Here is a 22,895-nt window from a genome sequence, read left to right as displayed (position 1 = left end):
CATACTTCATAATAGAGAGTCTGTACTGGTACTTTGAATGTGATAATGCATGTAAAGCTGCTCAGGAGACAATATAATTCTTGCAAAGCTGTACTACAAAACAGGCATTTTCTACCTAACAAAAGAAGCATCTTTCAAACAGAAGCTTGCAGTCTATTCCATCTTAGAGAGAGAATTCATTTACATGTAAATTATACCTAATAAAAAGACTCCATTTGTTATTCCTCCTACAGATGCCTGTCTGGTCCAGTGATGCAAGTTCAACAAGTATCAATAACACTGTTTATCAAGCATTTAAGATGGTGCAAACACCAACAAGCTTACATAAAAAAGTGATTTAGATGTGTCTGCCTTTAAAGTGGAAAAATACATTGAAAGTGAGACCAAAGATTTAAATTTATGCAAATTCCACATCTCAATCGTGGGTGACAGAGGCGGAAAAAGTTTCAACAAATGATAAACAGAAATATCAATACTATTATAAAACGAACAGTTAGATTAACCCATACTGACAACAAGCACATAAAAATGTTTAAAAGCAGCAGTAATATCTAATAAACTTACAGAGCAGTAAAAGTCCCCTGTTCTCCACTGACATGTTGTGTAAAGTGTCATCACTGAAATAGAAAGAAGTATTGTGTGTGTGTGTGTGTGTGTGTGTGTGTAATGCCAGATGCCTGATCTAACAGCATGTGAGCAGCCAGCTTAATCCTTGCACAGGCCTCCTGTTCCCAACAATTCATACAATGACCTTACACCCTCACACACAAACAGAAAGAACACAGCTTATCATTATTTCAGACGCTTTCTCTTTGGTAGTGTTTAAAGCTGTTTAGTGCACTCAAACATGCCCCCTTTTCACCCCAGAAAGCCTAGAAGTGACAAGTCGACTCTTCTTATACATGCATAAGAACAGAGCAGGTGGCGACTGATGAAGTTTGTGTGTGTGTGGGTTTGGCTGTAGGCTGGACTAGAGCAGCTGGGAGAGTGTTTAAGACAGTTGAACTCAGGGCACAGAGCTGAGCCCATGAGGACAGAACCCCAGCTTTCTGATCTCTGTAATCACCAGTATTTAAAAAATTGAATTCTTCCCAACCAAAAGGAGCATTTGATCAAAGTAATTCTAAAAACACCTGATGAGTGTAGTGATCTCAAAGACACATCATACTGATTTAGAACTTTTGAAAGGTTGGGTAAGTTTCTTTTATTATTAAGGTTGGGTATCAAAAACCAGGTCTGTTTTAGAACCGGTTCCAATTTTCCAAGAACCAGGTATTTGATAAGATGAGTGCATTTTGATTCTGCTTATCGATTCCTGCATACGCATTTTAATGTGATTTAAAATTATTTAATTGCAGGAACACAAAGAAACTGCGCCTTATTTGCGTGCAGCTCACATATTCACGAAAAGAGAACCATGCAGTGTTTTTAAACTTTTAATTACAGTTTCTGTAGGCCTACCATAAATTTGGTCCAGTTGTATTTATCTATGCCATTGCTAATTGATTTGTTTATCCCCGTTTTATAACTGACTGTTTAATATTTGAAATGTACATGAATGTAGTTGTTTTTGCTGTGGTATTTTTGTTAAAAGCATAGGCAAATGTTCCTCTAAAAGTGTTCTGTAGGCTGCTGATTTTTGCTCGTCTTATTCAGCTGCAACAGAATGCTTTTTAAAAAGACAGAATAAATGTTTGACTTAATATTGGATTTTTTTTTTTATCTTATTGGAATCGAAACTAGGAATCGATAAGAATCTGAATTGATAAAATTCTAACAATACCCAACCCTATTTATTATGCATTAAACTGATCATTATGCATTATGCATATATATTGCCAGGTATGTTTACACATACAAGGAATTTGTTTTCATGACAGAAGGTTCTGCAGTGCAACAGAATGAAATCTGAAGGAGTACAGTAGATCACAGCTCTACAATGGCCATCATAATAATATTACTTATAATATTTCTTGAATAATTGTAAATCAAAGTTACATTTATGCATGTTAGAAAATACGATGAATGTGGCTATTTTCTGCCTTTTTACTCTCTAAAAAGTTGCTCTCATTGTGTGTGTGAAGATTCAGGGCAGAGCATACAGATAAGTGTTCTCTGTGTATATGTGTGAATGTCTATCTTTGCAGCTAGATGCAAAGAGAGAGAGAGAGACCCTCATTTGTCGTCACCATGATGTCCAGGCATACGTCTCTGGAGAAACCTATTGTGTCTGACCTCTGATCACTTGTCACCAAATTAATCACTAGAAGATATGCTTCGAGTTTTACGTGCATGTGTAGAGATTTCATTATTTATCTATGTTTAGACCAACCAGAATTTTGCTGACCTAAACATTTACGCAATTAGTATCTTCTGTCAGGGTATAATTATTGGTGATTTTGAATGGCAGAACGGCCTACGAACTCCATCGAGAGTGTTACAGCTGACTTTTCTTCCGTAAATTGTATTATTAATTATTAATCTCTGGTGGGACATGTGATGTGCTATCTGTGATGTGCTATCCGCTCTGAACAGCTGGAAGCTCTGCAGATTTAACGCGCTAACCCGTATGGCATCATTCAGACAGTTTTCCGTGAAACACAGGACAGCAGAGTGTGAGAAATCCTTATTTGTCTGGGAGAGCAGGAGTTTGTCCGTTTGGTTGGGTAGAGAGCAGAGGTTCGTCAGATGGATGCAAGGCACAGCGTTCGAAATCCCTGCTGCCTGAGCCCGATAATGGAAAAGCAGCTCGAAAGTCCACAGTTGGCCTTATGGTTAGAGATTTGGACTCGTAATCCAAAAGTTGTGAATTCGAGTCTCGAGCTGGCAAGAATTGTAGGTGGGGGGAGTGAATGTACAGCACTCTCTCCACCTTCAATACCACGACTTAGGTGCCCTTGAGCAAGGCACTGAACCCCCAACTGCTCCCCGGGCGCTGCAGCATAAATGGCTGCCCACTGCTCTGGGTGTGTGTTCATGCTGTGTGTGTGCACTATGGATGGGTTAAATGCAGAGCACGAATTCCGAATATGGGTCACCCAACTTGGCTGTATGTCACGTCACTTATTTACTCTTGTTGATAACAACATAGATATAATGTCTATGGAGAACACATATGAAATTTGTTTTAACGTTTTTTTTCTTTTTCAGTCTCAACACTGCAACACAGAAAGGCCTTTGTCCCATCCTTACGTTTCACGTAAAACTAGACAAGGTGACTGTGGTCACTTTATATGTCAATCAAATCACCGCTTTTTGTGCCAGGAATGTCATATTTAATAATCACAATTTATTTGTGAAAACGGCATACAAATACTCCATGTTAATTCTAAGCACTTTTCAACAAAACAAGCCAGTTGTCCAGGTTTTCTAGACCTTAATTTTCTAAAAGCCAAATTCAAGCACTTTAAAAAAGCCTGCTGAAAATTTAGCTTTAGCATCACAGGAATAAATTACATTTAAAAACATTAAAATAGAAAGCACTAATTTTAAACTGTACTAATATTTAACAACACTACATTTTACTGGAAATTTGAATTCATGCAGCCTTGTTAAGAGACTTCTTAAAAAATAATAATAATAATTAAAAAGCCATTCTGATCCCAAACCTGTGAATTAAAGCAGCAATTTGCCACCCTGCTGTTTTAGATATTGTTATCAACATTATGCATTTATTCAAACAGAGCAGTGTGGTTTAGCAGATGGCCATAAAAGTCTTGTTGGGACAAATCTGTAAAATGAAAGGGCTTGTCATCTGCTAATCGGATATTATAAATCTGTTCAGATGGAGTCTTGACAGCATACTGGCTTTCAAATCCCTTTGAAACAATTATTACAAAGTGGATGGCTTTCAGTTCATATCTAATCTAAAACTTGCTTTCACTGTTGAGTGCACAAGAAAGAAAATAGGCTGAAAATTATGTTTGAAATGTGCAGTTAAATAACATGACAATTATCTAACACTTGTCAGCTATGAACATTTTGGACTCCTTGGAATAGTAAAGATTTCAGAACTACAAAAAAATATTATTTATTTAGTTTTTTAGGTAGCTCAATCAGTTATTTAAAGCTGCGGTTGGTAACTTTTGACACTCTAGCGGTTAATAAACAGAACTGCTTGCGTCTTGCGGAAGAACATCGTAGCCGGAACTACTCTCTGTTTATGTCTATGAAGAATTATAAAGGTACTGGGTTACTCCGCTGCGGTACCCCCGAAGCAATCTAAAATAGTCCGAATATAAACACTTATCAAAGGTGCACCCGATTCAGGACAAGCTAAAAACATGGTTTGGAAAATGGATTCATGGTGTACTCGCTTATTATATACATTTTTCTACATTTTGAACACAAACAAAGTTACGGACCGCAGCTCTGATTGGTTGTTTTCTTACCGGGAGCGATGGATTTCTGCAAATGGCAATAGGACCACTGGGAGGAGCCAGAGGAGCTTGATTTTTTTCACAGATTATCCGTCTCATATTCTACTGTCAGGACATAATGACAGATTAAACAAATATGTAAAAAATATATTTTTACAAAAGTTACCTACTGCTGCTTTAATCAAGTGTTCATTGACTGCAAACACTCAGAGTCTCTTAGAGACCTTCCTTGAAGTCAAACCAGGGTGGCCATATCTGGCATGTTGGATAAGATCAGTTGGGATAAGCAAAAGTATGTGCACCTTGCGCTTACTACTGCAGCTAAAACAATTTACAGTAGGAGAAAACAGGACAGGTATAGAAACAACTCAATTTACTAAAACACAGATAGTCTCAGCCTCAGACAGCACACCCACAGACTACAGTTCACTGCTGCTCATCTGTGCATGGCACACATCACTGGAAAAAAAACACGTGGAAGGTTTTCTAAAGCTAAAGCAAGCTCTTATCTGATTGGATGGCTCTTACAAGTCTGATAGATTTAAAAGATACTAAAAGTTTTTTTTAAGGAAAACTAAGGTACACTTTAATGTTACATAGTTACAAGTAATGTATGTCCATAATGGTATGTTTAATCAAAATAAAAAACACTGATTAAATACTTTGTTTAGCTACATCTCATGTTACCATTAACAGGCATTACAACATGCAAATGTGTTGTTAAATTATATTAACTTCAAATCTCAGGGGTTTTCCAAGTAAATAGTTTAAGTCAAATATATTCAGCTGACATGCACAAAAAAATTTGGGAATTCCTGCATTAAATATCTATTCAAGTTATATATATATCATACTAATGCAAATAAAATATTCAGCATTGGTTCTAACTAGAGAATGCAATGATTCTGACTAGCTGTTCTAAGTGTATCCATCTTCAGCAGAGCTGTGGGTTTAGTTAGGTGATCAGGTACCAGATACGATGAGGAAATATCTTATCTGCTTGGTTTCCAAGGCAACCAGAAAGAAGAACCAGAAAGATTCATATTCATAATCACATCGGTCTATACATGAACTCCCTTTCTTTCCAACCCACAGAAACACAGAGGACACACACACACACACTCATTCACACGCTGCAGATCGGCAGCTGTTCCACTCTTATGTAATGGATGGATGGATGGTGTGGGCTCAGGGCTGTAATCTCACTCCTCTCCAGGGAGCGATTATTCCAGCTCCTTATGCTACCCACCACTGCATACCAACACACACACCTCCTTATCTACTGACGCAGACTCCCACCTCCCTGATTCGACATGATTCATAAAATCACTTTCCTTTCTGAAAATGGCCTTTGCATTGACATGTGTTACAACTGACACATATAGAGCGGTTGTAAAACATGGGCAGCAGTTTAAATAAATTCATTACTATAAAGAATGCATCCATATCAAAAAGATAGTTTAATCAAAGGAGTGTGGGAGGGGGCCGTCAGAATTAGAATTCAAACAGCTGATAAAAGCATCACAACACAACATCCATCATTTAAGAGAAGAGCCGCATGTTTATGAGAGACAAGTTCAACTCGTTCCAACTAAAATATGAGTATTGGTAAGAATGAATGGTTTAAACTTAAAACACTCTTAATGATGGATTCATTTTTCATGTTAACTGCAGGACTGGAGTCATGTGGATTACTTGTAGATTGTGGTAATGTATTTAACAGCTTTGTGGACACTCATTCTGACGGCACCCATTTACTGCAGAGAATTAGTTGAGCAATGATTAAAGCAAGTTCTCCACATCTGTTCTGTTAAAGAAACAACCTCATCTACACCTTGAAAGGCCTGAGGGACAGTTTTTCATTTTTTGGGGGAACTTTTTATCTTTACGTTTAAGTACAATGCCACTAATGAATAGAGAAAGCAATGGATTTTGATAGTTTTACAGAAAACAATGCTGATTTCCTGGCAATGTCCTCTTTTGGTTTAGTGAGCTGAAGAAAAAAATCTCAGGACTGCTACACATCAGATGGCTCATATTTATCATTAGCATCTCACATTTAGAAAACTGAAAATGTTTCTGTTCCAAAACAAACCAGTAAATTGCTCCCACTCTTTACTCTAAATACTGATGTGACAGGAAGAACAGCTTGCCTCTTGCTCTTGGCATGCTGCCTCTGTCGGCTTTGATAATTCTGCATTTCTCTGCTCCACCAACAAACTGACAAAATAATCTGACTGGCTGAGATCTGCCCAGTATGAAATGAATAACTGCTTCATAACAGCTGAAGATTATACTATAAAAAAGTGGATGCAAGTCTTTTAATGTAGTGACTGATGAATCTAAGCTGTAGTACAAGTTTCATCCTTCTTGGAGAAAATCCTGGAGTGCCACAAAAAGCTTCATAACAGCTGATGGAATACCATCAGATATGAGATGCTGCTATAAGCAGTTATGAATATTCTAAAATGGTCTAATTTGCTGCAGTGCTGCCTGGTGCTCCATTAAATGTAGCTAAAATGATGCTGAATTACATCACTACCTTTACTCATTCGTCTTCTGGAAATAAGTTTTTCTGTTTGAAGAACTGCAGGCTGCTCGCTACGACACTTTAACCCTTTCTGCCGAAGGTCTGCGTTACCATGGAGACAGCCAGAGACTGCACATTTCATATGATACTTATCTTAAAAGACTGCGACAGGTGTACATCTGACTCACAGACACTTCACAGACACTTCCTATCCTTCGTAATTACATCCTTAACCAACACTAGTTTGAAAGGGCCGCTTCAAAGTCAAGTAGAAGAGTTTTAGTTGAAGTACACTTGATCATTTCATTCAATATGCAAACCATGTTGTTTTAAATACACCTGCCATTAATACCAGAAAGTGCTGTGTTTGAAATTTCTTCGAATTATACATCACAGAACACAGAGAAATGGAGAAGTGCATTCATATTAGACACAGTAAGTCTGATACTGACAAGTGGCTTGTTTTCTTTTAATCTGTAAATTATTAGAATGAAATATGCAATGTATTGAGATGGTATGAAATATATTTTAATGTAAAAGATTTTTTGTTTTTGTTTATTAATTCAACCCTAAATTCAAAGATATGACTTATTAGTTCTATAAAAGCAATGCATTCTCTGACCAGACAGAACTACAGAGCTCCCTCTGCTGGAAACAGCCAACCACTACTGCCCTGTACATTACATTTACTTTCATACATTATTAAAATAAAATAATAAAACAAAATAAAATAAAAGGCATTCATTTGGATAAAATGTTTGTAATTATATCTATACAAATTTAATTTGACCAGTTAAATTATATTTTGAAGCATTAGAAAAGACACTGAAAATATTTTATATTTTTTGCTGTTGTTTATATTGAAGTTTTGAAATTTAGAATCATATTTTATTATGAATTCTTAGTTTAGACACTGATTATAATTTTTTAAGAACAATAATGCATGATAAGGTAAAACAATTTCCACTAGATTTCAGACAATTAACAATAAACAAGAATATTGTCCCTATGTAATTTATTTATCTATTTTTGTCAAATGTAAGTAAAAATTATCAAAATTAGCCACAATATTATTATTGTTATTATTAGGTAAGAATTTTTTAATAAAATACTAACTGACCTAAAGTATTTCAATCCTCAATAGCATTTACATCATGGCCAGTTATGTGGCTCGAAAAATTATTTATTCTATGAAAAGGTATCAGAATCGAAGGGGCCTGCCTTTTTTTCTAAATATATTCCCACAAAATTCCACAAGATGGCAACATTATTCTCTTTAAATGGAGAGGATTGGAGACCCACTGCCATTGGCATGATTACGCAGAGAAACAGAGGTGGGCTCAGCAGTTTCTGTGTGGATGTGGCTCTGGAGCTGGAGCTGGAGCTAAAGGCTTGGTAAGGAAAATATTCACATTACATTTGCATCTTTAGACCAGCATTAATATCTTCCTAGAAACATCTCCGTCCTTGAGGGCATCTGATAATTTTCAGCCATCTGTTTTTGAGGTGGGGCCAAGGCTGGTACTCAACCAAATGCATGTGGCATCACATTTCTGTAAACACTGGCTTATTATAAACTCAAATTATGCTATCGAATGAACATGTAGGTTGACTATTTATCCACAGGCTAAGATTCAAAGTCATAGAAAGCACAAATAATGAATTAAAGGTTCACTCTAGATTTTAAAGGAATACAATAAAGTCAATTCTGTCACTTAAGTATCCTCATTTCACTCCACATCTCATTTTGTTTGTTCACCATCTATTTCAAAGCTTGACAGACATTATAAACCATTGTTTAATGGCAAGAGCTACATACAAACTCTGCAAAAAATTCAACATGTGTTCCACTGAACAACAACAACAGCACACAGGTTTGGAATAACATTTAAGATTAGTACTGATGACAAAGATTTCCTTTCTGGGTGAAGCTTTCCTTTAGGCACCATCTCAAAAAAAAAATGTTACTCGTATCATAACGCAATAGATCGAAAAGGCAGTAAACTGGCACACGCTATTTGACAGCCTCAATGTATAAATAACCTGTAACAACAGGTGAAGACTGATCTCTGTAACGTTAAGATGGGATGCTGTGACCCACTGGTTCTAGTAGTATGTTACTATCAGGAAGAGCTTTACGCCAATAACTTTAACACCTCTGTGATCTATGCTCTAAATAATACAGCTCAGACTGTCAGAAAACCATAACTGTACTCACATAATCACTCACTCACTATCTTCACAACTCTCACAATGCGTTTCCCAGTAAACTTTTGTCACAGGATATACCATGAGCCACTGATCTCAGATCTGGGTCAGACATTTACCTGATAAACATTACACTGACCTGTAATTAGAGCCAACACTCTCGGACAAAAGTCCTCACCCAGAGTCCTTCAATTTGAGGCATGGCTTCCACCACCATGTGAGACACTTAAACTCACGTCCACTTGTTCGGGGAAATAAACAGGACCAGACAAAAGAGAGAGGGGAAAGAGAGAGATAACATGCTGCTGTCACAAAGCGGCAGGATTAACAGTAGAGAACATGCTACAGGGAGACTAGATCATTCCAGAGCAGGAAAAAAAGCAAACGTCACTGTCAATCTTCCTTCAAAAATAATTGAATTTGAATAATCTTAAATGTAGATACATTAAGTGATCATTTTAACAATAAAGTGACAATGAAGTCAAACTTTCAATCCAAAGAAGCTACTTTGTTTATGGTTGACATCCCCAATCTGTCTTTTAATTTTAATTATGGTAGTGAGATGGATTTGGAAATGCTAACATGAAGTAAGCTAAAAGAACATACTCTCAGTCTCTCACACAGACACAGACACAATAAATGATCTAATCCTTATTGGATCCTGCTGTCTGTGACACAAAGCCAGACTAAACTTTTGATGAGCATTCTTGAACTCTCTAAACTGTGGCAGAGCAGTCATATTGTTCTAGCTGTGGAACACGGACTAAATAGAGATCATCCATCCCCTGGTATCAGGAACTCCACTCCTGCAAGAGTAACAGATCTGATTACAGTTTAACAAAATGAGCAACAGCAAAAAAAGGCTTCTCATGGGACGGTCTCTTTGTGAAACAGGAGTGCGCCGTCATGGCTCTTCTATTAAGTGGGCAGTGTCCAACCTTGCTCAGATGACAGTGACAAATAGGGCCCATTAAAAACCTCTATGGAACAAATTGGCAGACTGTGGTTGGTTTCCCGATTAGACCACAGTGGCTTAGTATCTAAAGGATTCCAATGAGCAGCTGTGATAGAGAACATTTAGCCAGGAAATCTCATCAAAAAGGACAGACTCTGAAAAAAAAAAAAGAGACAGAGCCGTTACAGAGACCTTTTGATTTAAACAGTAAAATACTGAACTCAGATCTGAACTCAATGTGATAAATTAGGGTGCTATTCTGTCACAAATAACACAGGCCATTGCATTTTGGCTTCTCCATTCTGAACGAGTGTGTACTGCCAAGACTACTACTATAATGTTCTGTAAATCAAAATGCCAGGGCCTTCGGGGTTCCAAATCAACAGAATCTCAAGGTGCAGAACCAACTTTTCTTATTTCCAACTTTTCTTCATGAACCAACCAGAAATGTTCACCCTGTGCTGTCAGATGTAAATGTTTCCTGGTGAATGAGAGAACAGGTTAAGCGGTTAAGAGGCTGCACTTCTCTAGCATGATGGCAAACCATCCAGATTACACTCATGCTAATGCCTTCTAAGATGATTACTGCTATTTCAGGAAGTGACCTTAACCTTTCACAGCATTTTATTGAAAATCAATAGAAAGGGGACAAGAGCTACATCATTGTTTAAATTTGTTTTTAGTATCAAAGAGGCAAGCTAATTATACAGTTAGGTTCTAAATGTGTTAGGCGGAGTAATACATTCTGCCAACATCTGTAAATGACTGCAAGAGGGCAGCAAAGAACGTGAAGGCCTGTTGGGATCACTTCACCTTTTCCAATTAATAGAAAGCAATCTGACATGAACACAAACAGTGGGTTGAGGCAAAGGTCAAAGAACAATAAAAGGAATTACAGATATTACAGATTATGGACAGAAAAAAGAAAGCAATATTTCACAAATATTACATTATCCAAAGTTAAATCCCTGTCCCCAGATCATAATACCACAGCTCCAGCAATTATACACACAACTACGATTTAGCATATTGCATCTAAACACATTGTTTTTTTAATTACACAATTTTTCTGCATGACTAATTCTCATCCAACACAGTAAAAGCTTTGAAACTTAGAGCTAAAGAGAAAGCAAGCATAGGGACTTGATTCAAAAAATCTCGCAGCTAAAACAGAAGTGAATGATTAAGAAATATTGCAAAATGCTTCTATGACAGACTACCATTTAAAACAAAAGCTGTGATTTTCACAAAGCTTGCATCACTCCCTACAGTTTCATGGAAACCAATGGAATATCTAATAAAGCAACTATAAGAAATTTCTTTAAAGAAAAAAGGAAATACTTAATGGTGTTACATTAACACTTTTCTTAAAATTGAGCAAAAACTCTCTGACCATTGGTCACCTCTGTGATGCACATTTCTGAGTTTCTTTACTTGACTGAATGAACCTTTGCTTTAGACCAGAATAAAGATCCACATCCTGGTGAAAAAGTCAACAGACAGCACAGTGGTCCATCTCATTATAGAAATTATGATAGGATGTTATATTCCAGAATCATCAGTGTCTAAACATTTAATAAAATCACGGAAGTCAAAACCATCAATCTCTAGATCACAGTAATGCTTACTAAAAGCAAATGAGAGCATGTCCTTAAGCTGCAATTGACCTTGAGTATGAATAAAGGAGTTAAACCAATCAAGATTCAAAACCAATCTCATTCTCCTTTACAGAAAAGACAAAAGCTTGCCTTCCGGAGATTTGAGCTTATGAAGAACACGTTTAAAATACCAGAGGCACAGGGAAGCATCTCCTGCCACATCAGCAAGGTTAAAAATAACTATATTTCAGGGAAAAAAGCCCTAAAGCGGCAGAATGTGCCCACTGCTTAAGAATGAACTATGAGTAAATGTCACCTCAGCAGACAAAGCACATGCAATCTTAATGGAGCAAATAATAAAAAGAAAACATTGACCTTAAGACATAAATGCATTGTTTTAAACTAGAACAATGAACATCAGAACACTCTTGGCAAGCAAATATCCTAAAAATGTATTAGCGAGTAACATGTGTATGCTGCTCAGAAAATCACTTATTTAAATAACTTTATTCTGCACCTCGTGTTTTCACTGACCTATTTTCTTACTACAAGGAAAAATGGTTCTTTTTACAAAAAAAAGAAAAAGAAAAAGAAGAAGAAAACATAAGCTTACCTATGAGAGCCTGGAAAAGACTGCTTTTGAAAATGCCCATGACTCTTAAGATGGCAGTTTTGAGCTGTTGTTCCTCTGGTTTCTTCAGTTTGGAGCAGTAGTCCTCAAGGAGGCTTATTGCTCTGGCTGTGTCTGTAAAAAAGAATAAATGTTATGCTACTGGCATTTTTTTAATCTACAACATTTAATATGGAACTACCTAACATGTATTTTTTTATTATTATTACATTTATTTATTAAATAAATATCTTTAGACTGCTGGCTCACAAACAAGAACAAAGACAATTTATAAAATCAAAACTGCTCGTTTTCCATTTTAAAGGAATGTTTCACCCCAAATATTGAACATTTCTTGAAAATGTGCTTACCAACAGGCCATCCAAGCAAGTACATGTAAAATAGTTTATTCTGTCATCTGAAAATATTTAAAGGAATTTACCATTATATCACTTGCTCACCAATGGATAGTCTGCAGTTTAAATGGCTAAAATACTATAAAAACATCACAATAACTAAAACAACTCCATTCAATTAATGAATGTCTTGTGAAGCAAAAAGCAACAAATCCATCACGGCACTTTACCTTTCAACCATCATATCCGGCCTAATTCCTTAATCCAAAGTCCATCCCCTGTTGTCTTCTCACATCAAAATCCACTGACATATATGTTTATAACTGTTTTGGATAATTTTCCCTTGTAAACAGTACTTGATCTGTACATATTTCTCTCCTGATTCAGACGATTCAACTTTTTTTACTGCAGTATAATGGATAACACAACGTTTTAAAGTTAAAAGCATCTTAATTATGCATTTGTTTACTACAAATAGCTTTTTGCTTCAGAAGATATTATGGACAGGGGTCATGTGGATTATTGGGATGATGCTTTTATCAGTGGCTTGAACTATTATCCTGACGGCACCCATTCACTGCAGAGGACCCACTGGTGAGCAAATGATGACCAAATGTTTTTGATGAAGAAACAAACTCAACTACATCTACATGGACTGAAGGTGAATAATTTTCTGGCAAAATGTTATTTTTGGTGAACTATTCCTTTAATGCACATTCCTAGTGAAACTGTAAATGATTCACTAATGCAGGTTTAGCTCAGTAGCTCATGTCACATTATAAAACTAAAATGGGCTGTAAACAGAGATTTGCATTTAAATAAATGACTCAGAATGTCTGAACTGACAACCAAATTTTACATCCAATGGGACATCCTTAAAGAAAACGGCAAAGAAACTTTCTTCAAACAATCCTGTATGTCTACATGCTTTATAACATAGTAACCAGCTAACAACTTACATCCAGCTAAAGACTCTGAGAGACTCTTTACTACTGGCACAGATCATCAGAGTGGCTGAGCATGACTCAGTCACTTAGTCACATAGATAAACAGATACTATACGATGAGACGGGGTTAGTTCCTGTCTTCGACAGATCGTTCTGAGCAAAACAATTTTGAAAAACTGAAAGAGCAGCACATTTTTTTTTATATATAAATTGTAATTAGTAATGTGCAAACGATTACTGTGCATGCATTAATGAGACTTCTGCTAATGATAAACTACTAGGACAATAAAATTGGAGATATACTACATTTATAGTGTACAAAAAAGACTTGTAGGCATTTAAAGAATAGCTAAAAACACAGCTGCATAGTGGTCTGAAATATAAATACAATCCAGCATCCGAGATCATCCGAGGTCATAGGCAGGTTGGCCATGCTTGTGTCTATTTTTACATACTCCAAACTTACAGCAGAGTATAATTACATTATTAGTAGGTCTACATATATAATTACACATATTTTAGGCTTAGGAGGTACAGAAGTCAAAATAAAATAAGGATAATTAAGGCACGGCCACAACAGTCCTACTATAACATGATCATCTTTGCCTGCTTCAGCAACCGCAACACATTCAGCTAATCAAGTCCTGACATTCTGGATTACCCAAAAACAAAACTATGAACATATGTGAAATTTGACATCTGTCATGCTGTGTTTCAACATTTTACACGTTCTGACAAATAAACATTATGCATAAAGCTTTTATGGCCTCATATTGAGATACATGTAATATTCGTTCTTTAAAATAATTACACTAGATATATACACTATATATATATAGTAGCCTACGTTTTAAAAGAAAACACTACTTTAAAATGTCCTGTTTAGATCATTTTGTTAAGCTACTTGCCATTTCTTCGTAAATATTTGTAAATGTAAAATGTACTAGCAATGTCGGAAAGAATATTTAAAAATTAAATGTATGCATTTAGCAGACGCTTTTATCCAAAGCGACTTAAAGTGCATTCCGGTTAACATTTTTTACTTAACATTAATAAATTCCACTATTTTCTTTCAGTTTACAATTTCTCTAATTCATTCATATAAGTTTAACCTGAAATATTTCTGCCATAAAAAGTGCGTACACTAAAACGACCGGTATACAGTCATATAATAATCATGTTTTCACAATTATATACATTCGTTGATGTTTATTTCTCACCTCGTTTTCTTAAGGGCATAATTACTCCTTTATGTCCTTGTGGGATTGTCACGCATGGAAACGGCAACACAAAAGTTTCTCCCTCATCTGCTGTCAGTGTCTTTGAGAAGGTGTCACCTGCTAAAGCAGCAAGTTCCTGCTCGGTTCGGTGATGAAGATGTAAAAGCGAACAGAATGGCAGTTCTCGGGGTTGTTGCTTGTAATTGTCACTTTAAACAGGAAGAGACACGCGCCGAAACATCTTGCAGAAGAAAACACATGCTGAGCGCATGATTGTCGCTCATGAGAAATAAATCCATAATCCGATAGAAAGACTGGAGAGTGATCGAGTGCACATTGGTGTGGATGAGTCCATAAGAAATGCTCTCCAGTGTCTGAATATGTTCTCGGTATTGAGCTCTCTGAGGATTCTTTTGCTGGAATATTCGCGCAACCACCGACTCATTAAATGCCTTTGGTGTTTAACTACATAAACATAATTCAATCACTCTTTCCATAACACAACCCATGCAGTCCTGACAAACATTAAAGGCGCAGTGACTAAATAAACTTAATCTAACCACTAGTTTTTGCCCCCAAAGGGCCATATACATCAAATTAGAAAAGCTCTCCGGTACATGGCTTGTCTTGGATTCGATTCAGTCAGCATGCTGATCAAGCATCATTTTAAATCCTTAAATTGCCAATATGGAGATCCAGCAACAGTTCGAGGAATAAATAAGCATGACATCCTGGTATCTCACATGCCTAAGTTGAATGATGCATGCTTGTAAACATTTCTTTAAGAACGACTTGTTCTACACATGGGGAATGACGTTCACGTGTTTTATGTTTTAGATTCTGATCCTTGAACAGAAAGAAAATTGGCGACTTCCATGATCATATTGCTGTTCGACAAACGCAATCCACTTTCACGTCACTTCAAGAAGCAAGCATAACGATCACCATACAGGTGTAAATCCAGATCTCAATGTAGAGACAGAATGCAGATTTAACTAAACAAGGCAGGATGTATTCCCCCCATGAAACAGCAGCTTGTCGGTGCGACGCCTGTCGGAAAACACCTGCAAGTTTCATCCAGCTTTCCGATAACGCATGGCTCCACAATTGCCTCTGTAATTAAGCCAATCTGAGCAAATATATCCCAAAGATCCTCGTCAAACGTCCCGAAAGGCAGTTAAGAACAACTTCACCTCCTTTCCCGTCATTTTTTCTGTCAAGCTTTACGGCATCTTTTGCCAAAGCTGGTTTGCAGACACTCTCTACGGTGGGTGCAGTATCACCAGCAGCAGCAGCATCATCACCAGTTTCGCCTTAGCAACGAGAGGGCTGACCCGCGGGGATTGACAGGGAGCGTCCTCCAATGGCGTTCGTTCAGTCGCCCAGTTGACGCGCACACGGACCAATAGGAATCGCCGTACTGTTCCTGGATCTCGGGGTGAGAGTTGACTGGAACATGTGGTTAGACATGGCTGCGCCCTGCTGGCGTTGAGGACCGTGACTGTTGAACACGGGATGGAATAGTTTAGCGCTTATTTGAAAGCTCTTTCGTGGGTAAGTAGAAATACTACAATGCATAAATGCAATATTCACCATGTCCAAATTACGTTCTCAATAAACAGACAGAATTACGACTGTGTGTGACATTCAGCTTTCACGTCAACACAGAGGTAAAACAAATTAGCTGTCATTCGACTGAATGAGTTATTTTTAATAACGTTTTTAAAAACGACATATCTGTAAAGTCGGCTAATAAAGAAGCGTCTTAATAAAATATGCCTGAGTATTAATATAAATTTCATGGATATCCAGATAAAAAGCTAGCATATATATTTTATAAATGTACGTTAATAATCAGTACAAGTATAATGATATAACTTAGTTAACGTTACCTACCAACATACACAACAATAACGTTACCCGTTGTAAGTTTATGAACGGACTCATGAATTATCCGCTTATAAAAGACAATAATTATATATGTTCAGTTAAGTAATCTTATATTCTGAAATGGAAATTAAACAAAATCAAAACTCACTAGTTGATAATCCACTGCAGATTTTCTACTGACAAACCAACGGTTGATATTCAAATAGCGAATTTCGCGCTTCGTGCCCCTGACGTTCACGTTGCCCATGACTTTTGGGCAAATTAAACAAAATTAAATTAAATATTTATTTATAGTAAACTGTCACAATGTTGTTAAAAGATCGACTGTCTGCAACGAGTTAATTGGTTTATTTAAAAAAACATCTGTATCTGCTTTTAGGTCAACATGACAGACGACGGGATGTTTGTGAAAGACACAAGCCGAGGCCAGACAATATCCAGGGCGATGATTATTAAAATGCTGAATAAGAAGTTTGAAAAACTCCCCGATATCGACAAGTAAGTTGGTTTCATATCATACATACGATATGTCACACATTTGTTTCCCCCATTGCAGTTGGCTGATGAAGGTTCCCTGTTTTAACCCCCACAGAAAACTCTTCTCATACGGACCCATATATTTGGCAGGCAACGCTGGATTTGCTGGCTTAATTGCCAACAGCTTTTTCAGACGTGTCCTCAATGTCACCCAAGGACGATTTACTTCCAGCCTTCCCATGGCTGTTCTGCCCTTTCTGACAACTGCAGCACTTTACACTGCGACCGTGACAAACCCTTTGATGTCAGGTATGGATGCAGTATTGAATGAACATTGGTATTAAGAAGCTTCCAAGCGACTCGCGTCCATAGTTAAATTTTGACCTCATTGCCGCTCACCTGTCGAAACGTCAGCCAATAATTGGTAAAATTCAAATGACATTGTGCACGCGCCATTACGAAAATATGATCAGCAATTTTGGCTTAATCGACGCCTCATTTTATTTATTTTCAATACGGTTACCAGTAATTTTTCATTTCTAGGTAAAGTCTGTGTGCACTTAACGGTTTCTGCCTGCAACACCCTTGCACAAATCGCGTGAAAGCTCCTTATATGTGTTTCTGAACGTTCTGCATCTTACTGAGGGGCAACATTGTAAATTGCAGGTGACCTGAACTGCCCAACCTGTACCCTGATAAGAGGGGCTGTGGTTGGTGTAGTTGGTGGTGGCATATATCCCATTCTGTTGGCCTTACCTGTCAATGCTGGTCTTGCAGCCAGGTTAGTCCACATAGTTAAAACACACAGCTTTTCTTAGAAATATAACGTGGCAAGTGATGTAGGACTAATTTTAAGTGATTTCCAATTGTCTTGCAGGTATAACAGTGCACCAATGCCAGAAAAGGGGAACATGATACGTTTCTGGACAAATGTCAGCAAGCCCATTGTACAGAAGATGTATGTTGTTTTGCTGCTGCAGGGTTTGTTTGGAACCTTCTTGAGCTCTAAACAGTTTGATATCTACCTAAAAATGCTGAAAATACCCGATTCTGACGGTGAAGAGCTTCTTGGTTAGCAGTTATTGTCATTTATATTGATGATATTGTAAATCTTTGTTAAAATAAGTGAAACACGCTTGCCCAGTGGCATAACCAATCTTGTCCGATTTGTTCTTGGTTTTGATGTCTCAATATTTTCTATTCACTAAACCTTTGTACTCTCTGCCCAAAAGTTGAAAATGGAGAAATCACCTCAAATTGAGATACTTAAAAGAATATAATGTCAATTCAGAAGTCTCTACGTGGTTATTTTACTACAAAAGTTAACTAGAGCTTTGCCTAAACAAAAAATGTGTTTGTGTGCATGTATGACGGTGGATAAAAAGTGGTGCGAAAACATAACTTTTACTAATGTGCAACTTATAAAATTATCAAATGGAGAACATGTGAACCAATAAGCTCAGCTACTAATAACAAAAACAATGCACCGAGAAACAAGCTTATGGACCTTAATTATAATGTGCCTTTACCACCATGAAGAGATCTTTTAATGTGAATTTCCAAATCCCGATCACAACAATCAACCAAACAGTTCTGAAATGTAGACAAATATCGTCATTAACTTTTTAATAAAAATCATAAAAACTTCATTTTGTCAGTGTTTCCGAAAATCTAGATTAATATTGTCATTTGAGATTTTCAGTAACATTTAGAACAGTTTTATCTCATTGAAATCTTACAAGCGGTTATCAAATGTCCTATCAAAAATGGTTTCTAAATCTGATGCAACGGTGTTGGAACAGATTCATTAAGATGTTTGTTCTATTCACTGACAGCAATATGAAGTACGTAGCATGAAAAAAAATATCAACTGCAGTTATACATTTCAGAACTTCTTGGGTTGATCCACAATCTGAACTGCAGTCATTAAACATGATCGACAATGGCCCAAACAGAATAAGTGCATTTGTTTTGTTTTTTGGGATGTCAGGGTTACCACAGCCCTTAAGGAATTTTGTAGTATACACTTGTATATAATAGGAAGAAACCACCACCACTCTTTATCCACCTTGAAGAGAGATAAGAAAAGGCTTTTGTAGAGAGCGAAGAAAGTGCTGTGTAAAAGAGAAGGAGAGTGTAGTTAACATCTTATTAGGACACAAAACATTACTTAAATGAAAATTTATTACATTTTTATTTTCTTCAGAACAGCTGCAACCATGTGCTAGCACAGTTTTTGGATTTCCATTACATATCACATATAGGTGTTCATATTCAAAAACCATGACCCATTCAAAAATGCTGTTTCAGAACAAACTTATTCTCCTGACAAGTGTCAAATAAAGCCCAAGTGCTTTAACAAATCAAGATGAAACGCATGGATATGAGGCAGATGTTCAATGTCTTGTAATAAAAAAAAAAAAAAAAAAAAACATACTACAAACAGGAGAGGTTAAACCCTCATTTAGATGCTAAATGAACGTGACAGCATCTGACGTCTTTATGGATGAGATAAAGAATCAGTAAAACTGCAACTTACACTGTTTCAAGAACTACCTTTTTTTAAATTTACCAGGCCATGATGCAAGCTGCTGGTCCCGATTCTTCTGCTTCCCTCACAGCAAAATCCACTTTAGCATAAAGAAAAATAAGGGTTCTACATGAAAAACATTCTTTAGAAAAATAGCGATATTTCAGAAAGGGCTGATCTAGTTTAAGCAAAATATAAGCTTGCATTGAAACCAACAATGTATCAACGCAGAATAAACTGATACATAACAGATTAATTTAAGCAGAAGCCCTTTGTGAAACATCACCCATTTACATAATTCTTTTAAACTTTTTGCCCACTTAACTACTTCCCTCTAAGTCTAATTTAACTGAAATTACATAGTACAACTGTAATCATGCAAAGTATGAAGTTACAAAAAAACAATGCTTAATTTCTTTCTGTAGGTTATCTTCACTACTTTAAACAGACAGCAAATGAAAATGAAACAAACATTAGTTTATTTCCAGTTCGTGTTATGCCGTAAACTGGCAAAAAGCATTGTCTTCATCTTAGGAGTTAACCAGTTCTGTGCAGTCTTCTACTTCTGGATCCTTACCATGGATTTCAGCAGTCAAGGATGTTCTGTGACCCAGTCATCCAGCATGGCGGACCAAGCACCTAGAAGAAAACTGTCAACAAGTTTAGCAGTAACTTGTATTGAAAGCAAGTTCAACAGACATGCCATTCAAGCTCTGCACATATTTAAACAGTTAACTATATTTGACAACTACTGTCGTCATGTCCCCTCATTTACATCTCGTGCAAATGTTCAGTCTCAGGAAACGATGAAAAGGTAAAATACTTGACCCTACATTTTATGTAACAAGCTTGAACTCTCTGCACATTTGGTGCAGAATTCCACCGAGACATGGTCTTTGTCCACGTGCAGGCAGATGCCACCTGCAGTATCTTTGTCTTCCACCTTCACCCTCTTCCTCGGCATGGCATAATCATGGTCGTTCTCATTGGATTCCTGGAAAAGCGAGGTAGAGAATTTCATGCCGTTCACACCGCTCAATCTAGACAACAGCTGAGCCAGCATGCTCTCATTGGCCAACACGGCTCTCAGGTACCTAGTTTCATTCTCCAACTCTTCCACCCTCTTGTTGAGATTGCCATTTTCCTGCTTGAGAACACGATTTTCTGTTGTCAAAGAACCAACTCTCTGTTCTAGGCCACTGACGTATTCTTTCTTCTTTAAACGGTTCATCCTCGCCGCAATGGCATTCTTGTTGATGATCCGACTGGAGACGTCTTTCAATTTTGACCTCTGGACTGCACCTCTACTGAAGGATGTGGCAACATCTGCGCTTTGGTCTCTCTCATCGCCGGCCGCTGTCTGTGTCCCGAAAGCATCAATAACTTCGTTGTCCAGGTCCCAGTTGAACCCAAAGCCAAGCAGATCATCCAGGCCCCAATCATTGGTGTCGCTTTCTGGGGAAGTCTCCATGTTCGTTTCACTTGTATTACTGGTTTTCGATACCCCATCAATCTCATGGGAGGTACTTGTACATGTGACGTCAGAATTTAGGCTGCTTCTTCCTCTTTTTCTGGTGATCATGGCTGTTTCTAGATATTTTGGGAACTGCATAGAAACAAAACATTTGGAAATTAGCAAACAATAAATAGCAGCAGCAATCTACACACAAAAGAGATCATTTTATTGTCTGGGAGAAGCCAATATAAAAACTACAGATATATAAAGCTGTCAAACCACTGAGAAATATTCGACTAGAGAACGCCAAACCAATTTGAAACAACACAAGAGTGAGGATGTAAATTGTGGAGGGTTAACGATAGCACGTTCGAGCTCAAAATAATGGGGAGAAATCGATCCACGTTCTTCCTTAATTAGCAAACATTTAAAAAAACAAACATTTTTTTATGATTTACGTCAATCTATCCTCTTACTTTTAATATAATATTCGATACATGTACAACTCTTAATATCGAATACAACAAAGAACATGTATTTCGCAGTGGTTTGTTTAGTAGGCCGCTGTAGCCCGCCTTGTTGATCAGCGTGACAAAGCAATTTCTTCACGCAAAGAAAACGACAATTTTTTTTGTTTAGAACCGAAGTAACTTACCATAAATCGAAAGCTTATGTCTTCTGACGTCAATTGTATGAAGAAAAATACGAGCAATCTAAATTAACTTGACAGAAAAGATATTTAAGCTCAGATATTGTAAAGCCAAGTACACGCTTAAGACGACAACTAAAATGGCGTCGTCTTCTTCTGTTGGCGTTTTATGGCGGTTGTAAAACAAACGATAGGTGCATTCCCGCCACCTACTGGCCTGGAGAGTGGACCATTGATGGAATAGGAAGACCTAAATCAATCATGTATATATATATATATATATATATATATATATATATATATATATATATATATATATATATATATATATATATATATATATAAAACACTTCTAAATCCTGTTAAAGATGTCTACTTTTTTAAGCATGTCATTAAAGCATTGTATATATTATAATGTTACAAGCCATTATTCAACAGAGTTTTAAGTCTAACTATCCCTAGTTACACTTAAAATTTTCTATCCCTATTTAATTCTACCAAATAAATTATCCTTCATTATCATAAGCAGAACAGTGTTATAGTGCATACTCTTCTGTTTCTGATCATCCACATAGTTCCCAGACTCATGCTTGTTCATTTTATTTAGTGAAATGCGAAGTCTTGTAATAATTGTATCTTCTCTTCTACTACCAAAATTAACTCTTTCAACCCCAACTTGATTTTACATTTGATAAATACGTCTTCCTCTATCCTCCTTATTCCAAACTTCTTGCCATCTCATTTTTATCACTGTTCTAATTTTAGCCTTAGCTTCTTTAATGATTTCTATATGTCATAATTTCAGCGCCTATTTTGCTAAATGATCTGCAACCTTATTTCCATCCACTCCCACGTGTGCTGGAAGCCACAGGGAAACATATCTTATTCACTCTATACATAAAATAATTTAATACAAAATGTCTTGTTTTGAAGATCTTTCACTGATAAGATCTTTACTGATATCACTTGATAATGCAGAGAATGAATCTGAACATATCATTGCATTAGGTATCACGATACTTCATGTAAGCATCGCTTATTATAGAGGAGTAGCAATGATTGGCTGTTTTTTTTTTCAGAATCTGTTGCT

The 22,895-nt window shown here is 36.8% G+C and overlaps 3 protein-coding genes across 19 annotated transcripts in view; 1 reads left to right on the top strand and 2 right to left on the bottom strand.

Annotated features, from left to right (window-relative positions):
- The window catches only part of LOC127966553 (disks large homolog 2), a 186,218-nt gene extending 169,951 nt beyond the window's left edge, over positions 1-16,267 (bottom strand). For 13 of the 14 annotated variants that reach the window (XM_052567615.1, XM_052567618.1, XM_052567617.1 and 10 more), the window contains exons 1-2: positions 14,804-16,267; positions 12,284-12,415 (exon numbers count right to left, since the gene is read on the bottom strand). In XM_052567615.1, coding sequence (XP_052423575.1) covers positions 12,284-12,415; positions 14,804-14,822 — 151 coding nt within the window. In that variant the 5' untranslated portion in view covers positions 14,823-16,267. Of the gene's footprint in view, positions 1-9,256; positions 9,454-12,283; positions 12,416-14,803 lie in introns of those variants that run through there. The other variant, XM_052567624.1, reaches the window with a different exon arrangement.
- On the top strand, positions 16,226-19,602 carry tmem126a (transmembrane protein 126A). The gene is made up of 5 exons (XM_052567652.1): positions 16,226-16,357; positions 17,073-17,191; positions 17,286-17,479; positions 17,837-17,951; positions 18,048-19,602. Exons 2-5 carry the CDS (start codon positions 17,079-17,081, stop codon positions 18,244-18,246), a joined length of 621 nt encoding a protein of 206 aa, XP_052423612.1. The 5' UTR covers positions 16,226-16,357; positions 17,073-17,078; the 3' UTR covers positions 18,247-19,602.
- Positions 18,782-21,969, bottom strand: LOC127966556 (CREB/ATF bZIP transcription factor). Of its 4 annotated transcripts, none has more exons than XR_008155656.1 (4): positions 21,812-21,969; positions 20,278-21,306; positions 19,727-19,800; positions 18,782-19,284 (listed from the first exon to the last, which is right to left on the bottom strand). XR_008155656.1 is itself a non-coding variant. In XM_052567651.1 (2 exons), the coding sequence occupies exons 1-2, from the start codon at positions 21,812-21,814 to the stop codon at positions 20,530-20,532; spliced, it is 780 nt and encodes a 259-aa protein (XP_052423611.1). In that variant the 5' UTR covers positions 21,815-21,969; the 3' UTR covers positions 19,337-20,529. The 4 variants fall into 4 exon arrangements, 1 of the variants encoding a protein (XP_052423611.1); XR_008155657.1 differs by lacking the exon at positions 18,782-19,284 and having other exon boundaries at positions 19,337-19,800; positions 20,278-20,694; positions 20,795-21,306; XR_008155655.1 differs by lacking the exon at positions 18,782-19,284 and having other exon boundaries at positions 19,337-19,800.
- Positions 21,970-22,895: the final 926 nt, after the last annotated feature.

This window comes from Carassius gibelio, chromosome B10 (genome assembly GCF_023724105.1).
Source record: "Carassius gibelio isolate Cgi1373 ecotype wild population from Czech Republic chromosome B10, carGib1.2-hapl.c, whole genome shotgun sequence".
Lineage (NCBI taxonomy): Eukaryota > Metazoa > Chordata > Actinopteri > Cypriniformes > Cyprinidae > Carassius > Carassius gibelio.
The sequence above is the reverse complement of the archived record's forward strand: the minus strand, read 5'-3'. Positions and strand labels throughout refer to the sequence as shown.